The sequence below is a fragment of the Sinocyclocheilus grahami genome, unplaced genomic scaffold (assembly GCF_001515645.1).
Source record: "Sinocyclocheilus grahami isolate Dianchi unplaced genomic scaffold, SAMN03320097.WGS_v1.1 scaffold613.1, whole genome shotgun sequence".
Lineage (NCBI taxonomy): Eukaryota > Metazoa > Chordata > Actinopteri > Cypriniformes > Cyprinidae > Sinocyclocheilus > Sinocyclocheilus grahami.
In genome coordinates this window covers 886203-891558 of record NW_015505792.1, presented here as the reverse complement: position 1 = coordinate 891558, position 5356 = coordinate 886203, and the positions used below count along the sequence as shown (strand labels likewise).

General features: G+C 40.3%; 1 protein-coding gene across 1 annotated transcript in view; it reads right to left on the bottom strand.

Moving 5' to 3' along the window:
• Positions 1-5356, bottom strand: part of LOC107557643 (arf-GAP with Rho-GAP domain, ANK repeat and PH domain-containing protein 1-like) — a 32672-nt gene that overhangs the window by 12215 nt on the left and 15101 nt on the right. Inside the window, exons 11-13 of the mRNA XM_016241121.1 lie at positions 2394-2429; positions 1663-1745; positions 657-716 (exon numbers count right to left, since the gene is read on the bottom strand). Coding sequence (XP_016096607.1) covers positions 657-716; positions 1663-1745; positions 2394-2429 — 179 coding nt within the window. The remainder of the gene's footprint in view (positions 1-656; positions 717-1662; positions 1746-2393; positions 2430-5356) is intronic.

Sequence of the window (5356 nt, the reverse complement as noted above, 5' to 3'; positions counted from 1 at the left end):
ACAGGTATTACAAGGAGAAGGTGACTTTTCAGGACATTACCCCATGTCCCCACTTTTCAAAACGCTTATAAATCACACAGAATGGAGTGTATTGAAAATCTGAAATAGCACAAAGTCTCCTGTGAGGGGTAGGTTTAGGGGTAGGGTTGGTGTAGGGCAATAGAATATACGGTCTGTACAGTAGAAAAACCATTATGCCTGTGGGATGTCCTCACTTTCTCAAAAACAAACCTGTGTGTGTTTCCGTGTGTGTGTGTGTGTCCGTGTCTGTATGTGTGTCTGTGTCTGTGTGTCTGTCTGTCTGTGTGTGTCTGTCTGTCTGTGTGTGTCCGTGTGTGTGTGTCTGTCTGTGTGTGTCCGTGTATGTGTCTGTGTGTGTTTCTGTGTCTGTGGCTGTCTCTGTGTGTCCGTATGTGTATGTGTGTGTGTCAGTGCGTGTGTGTGTGTGTGTGTGTGTGTAAATGTGTAAATGTGTGTGTGTGTGTGTGTCCGTGCGTGAGTGAGTGTGTGTGTGTGTGTGTGTGTGTGTGTGTGTGTGTGTGTGTGTGTGTGTGTGTGTGAGTAAGTGTGTGTGTGAGTAAATGTGTGTGTATGTGTGTGTGTGAGTAATGTGTGTGTGTGTGTGTGTGTGTGTGAGTAAATGCGTGTGTTCTCACCACTGTTGTCTCTCCTGCTTTTCCTGCTTCTCACTTTCATAGATGACTGTGAGACCCCAACTACAGACAGACAGAGATTAAAGCATTAAACAGCACTCAATCTTTAATTGTGAAACTCAAATGCAGCTGTAAATCGATGATATAAAGAGCCAGAGATTATTAAGACGGGATTTTTTGGTCTGATTGGCTCTGAGATGCTGTAAATGAATCTGACCTGATCATTCTCTACACTGACGTCTCTTATCAAGCAGCTCATCACAATATGATTTAAATACTTCACAGCTCAAATAGAAGAAACTAGATGATTCACGTAAGAGCTTTTAAAAGCACATTTGCTCCTTTAACCCTATAAAGCCTGCTGTTTATCCTTTAGGAATGATCTTCACAAGCCTCCAGAACATCTCACATCTTCTGAGGAGTCTTTATTTCTTCAGCTCTCAATCACTGCATTATATGTTTGGAGCATTTCACTCTCATCTCACTCAGACATATTACTGGAGATATAGAGACGACTCATATTTTATAATTTTATGTCAGTATCTGCTGCACTGTTATAAACATCTCATTGATTTACAGCACAAGCAGCAGAGTTTCATCACAGAAATATCAGCATCTGCAGCAAATTCATATTTTTGCTCCGTTTGAGTCTCTGAATAAAATTGAGCTGTTTTTCCTCCATATTCTCACTGTATCAGACTACATGCGCCATAAAAGCCTGATGGAGCAAATATGATACTCAAAAAAACTTCCTTTTCAATAAATTGTTCCATTTCAAAATATTATAATTTTGTCTTGGCTCACACTGACACCTGCTGATCAGAAATCACAGCACAACTGCATGTTGCATTCAACCATGTCAATATTTTATTTGCAAAGCTTTCCAAAATATTAAACACCCAACATGATCTTGATGTCATGAGCACCTCTGACATGCTGTCTAGCTAGAAAGCTCTTTAGGGTTCAGTAGAGTTTTCAGATTCAATTCGTAATTCAGATTTATTCTCACCATGTTGGTGGACGGAGCTTCTTTTTAATGCCATGATAGACTTTTAGACACTTGACGGGCCACTCTCTCTCTGGACGATTACTCTACAGAAAGAGAAAGAGAAAGAGAAAGAGATAAACCTACTGAAACATACACTCACTCACTCCGTCTAGAGCCCAGAACTACAGGAAAACCACCACCTGAGAACCCATTAAACCAGAGCAAAGGAGAGCAGTGAACACTAAACCTCTACTTACACACACACACACACTCACACTATCTGTACTCACACTCACACACACACACGCACGCACACACTCACACTATCTGTACTCACACACTCACACGCACTCACACACTATCTGTACTCACACACTCACACACACACGCACTCACACACTCACACACTATCTGTACTCACACACTCACACACACCCGCACTCACGCACTCACGCACGCACTCACTCACACTATCTGTACTCACACACACACACGCACTCACACACTCACACACTATCTGTACTCACACACTCACACACACCCGCACTCACGCACGCACTCACGCACGCACGCACTCTCACACACACACACACACACACACACTCACACTATCTGTACTCACACACTCACACACGCACGCACGCACTCACTCACACACTCACACACACCCGCACTCACGCACGCACTCTCACACACACACACACACACACTCTCTCTGTACTCACACACACACACACACTATCTGTACTCACACACTGCAGCTCTGGGGTTTGCAGCTTTTGCAGATTCTGTGTATGAGAGTTTCAAAGTAAAACATCAATCAAACAGCCACTCGTTTGCTCACACACGCTAAGATTATTATCTTTTACTAAAACTAAAACCATAAATAAAATAAACTTTAAATGAAATAAAATGAAATACACAAAAAACTTAATTTTATTTCAGTCTATAGTCAAGGCAACATTTCTTATTTTCATTTAACTTAATATTGTAAAATAGATCAAACTGGCATGAAAATAAAATAAAATATAAAGTTACTAAAACTTTAAAATCAAAATGAAATATAAAAACTAATACAAAATATTAAAAAAAAACTATGATAGTATTTATTTATTGTTTGTTTGTTTGATTGTTTAATGCCATTTCAGCAGCAAAGGCTATGTTCATGGCAAAATCAACAGTATTATGATAACAATATAATTTCAATACAACGTTTGAAATAATTTAACATTTTTTCTTAAAAAATAATTAACAAAAATATACATACTAAAATGACAACATTATTCATTATATATAATTTTTCAATTTAACCTATGACAAAAATTCTAAAACTATTCACAGAAAAAAAACATCTTCTTTCAAAATAATAATAATTATCTGGGATCACCTCATATAGTTTGTTTTACATGCATTGATTCCATTGCATTTAACTGTCAGTGATACTAAAATAACCCTGTCAAACACTGGCTATGTTTACATGCACATCAAATTCAGCTTGAGGTCTATAGTCGGATTGCAGCCATACTCTGATTATGATGTTTATACACATACAGGCATCAGATAATTTCTATATACTTGATTGCTGAAGTCTGCTGATATGGATTTTCTGAATGTGTTCACATGCAATACATTTCTACTGAATCAGACTGTCATGTTTACACGAATCAGCACTAATCAGAACATTGCAGATTTCCAATTAATTTCGGAATATTGATGTGCATGTAATCACGTCACATCACTGACATCAATGTCCACCTGATGAATCTGAATTAGCTGATGTTTATTTGATGAGAGCTATTACTCATGTCACAAGTGCAGAGGTCAGAGAGCAGGTCATTCACATTCTGAGGATCAGAGACGCTGGACAAGGACCACGTTTTTGGTGCAAATAATGTTAGTGAAGGTTTAAAGTCACCTTAAGGCAGGGGTTTTCAAACTGTGGGTCGCACAAAGTCACTTGGCTGCAACTAAATTCACGTTTCAATGACACACACACACACACACACACACACACTCTCACACGCTCACACTCACTCACACTCACACTCTCACACGCTCACAGTCACACTCACTCACACGCTCACAGTCACACTCACTCACACTCACACGCTCACAGTCACACTCTCACACGCTCACACTCACAGTCACACTCTCTCACGCTCTCTCACACGCTCTCTCACACACGCTCACACACACGCTCACACTCACGTTCACACTCACACTCGCACTCGCACTCAGTCACACTCGCACACGCTCACACGCTCACACTCACAGTCACACTCACTCACACTCACACGCTCACAGTCACACTCTCACACGCTCACACTCACAGTCACACTCTCTCACGCTCTCTCACACGCTCTCTCACGTTCACACTCACGTTCACACTCACACTCACTCACACTCACACGCTCACAGTCACACTCTCACACGCTCACACTCACAGTCACACTCTCTCACGCTCTCTCACACGCTCTCTCACACACGCTCACACACACGCTCACACTCACGTTCACACTCACACTCGCACTCGCACTCAGTCACACTCGCACACGCTCACACGCTCACACACTCTCACACACACACTCTCACACGCTCACAGTCACACTCTCTCACAGTCACACTCTCTCACGCTCACACTCACAGTCACACTCGCACACGCTCACACGCTCTCACACTCTCACACTCTCACACTCACTAGGGTTGCATGATATAGGCTACCAACATTAATAACGAATTGCAAAATTCTTAGTTCGATTTTAAACATGCGTTGCGTGTTTTGAAGCGCGGGCGCGTACGAGTTGTAACAACAGTGAGGGTCTCAGAGCGATGTCATTATTAAAAGGCTGGGTCCGCATTATTAACAAGAAGAAACTCGCTCACTTCACTGCGCTGTATTCTGCATGAGATTGCATTACGCCGGAAAATTCAAATGTTATGAAAACTGTTTCAGGTAGTCTGTGTCCATTCATTTCTATCGTCTGTTTGAACTCGGCGCTATTTTCGTTCCTTCATATGCATTTGGCTGCCTACTAATAAGTAAACAGTGTGTAAAAAGCATTTCACATATACGGGGTGAGCGGGGCACAAATGCATGGTTAATTGTAACCAAGATACAACGATTTGAAAATCTGGAATCTGAGGGTGCAAAAAAATCTAAATAATGAGAAAATCATCTTTAAAGTTGTTCAAATGAAGTTCTTAGCAATGCATATTACTAATCAAACATTAAGTTTTGATATAGTTACAGTAGGAAATTTACTAAATATCTTCATGGAACATGATCTTTACTTAATATCCTAATGATTTTTGGCATAAAAGAGAAATGTATAATTTTGACCCATACAATGTATCGTTGGTTATTGCTTCAAATATACCTGTGCTGCTTATGACTGCTTTTGTGCTGCAGAGTCACAAATATTAGTAGTGAAATTTTACAGTTGTATTACTGTATAAAATAAATTGGTTATTTTTCTTAAATTCTTAATTTCTGCCATATTAAACTTAATTAAGATTAAGCTTAAAGTAATGTCAGCTGTTTTTTTATCCCAAATATTTTGGTGGGTCATGATATAGATTATACTTCTCTAGGTGGGTCGTGGAATGGAAGTTTGGGAACCCCTGCCTTAAGGGACCAAATGAAATGATTAAACAAACACATACGACACACACACACACACACACACACACACACACACACACACACACACACACA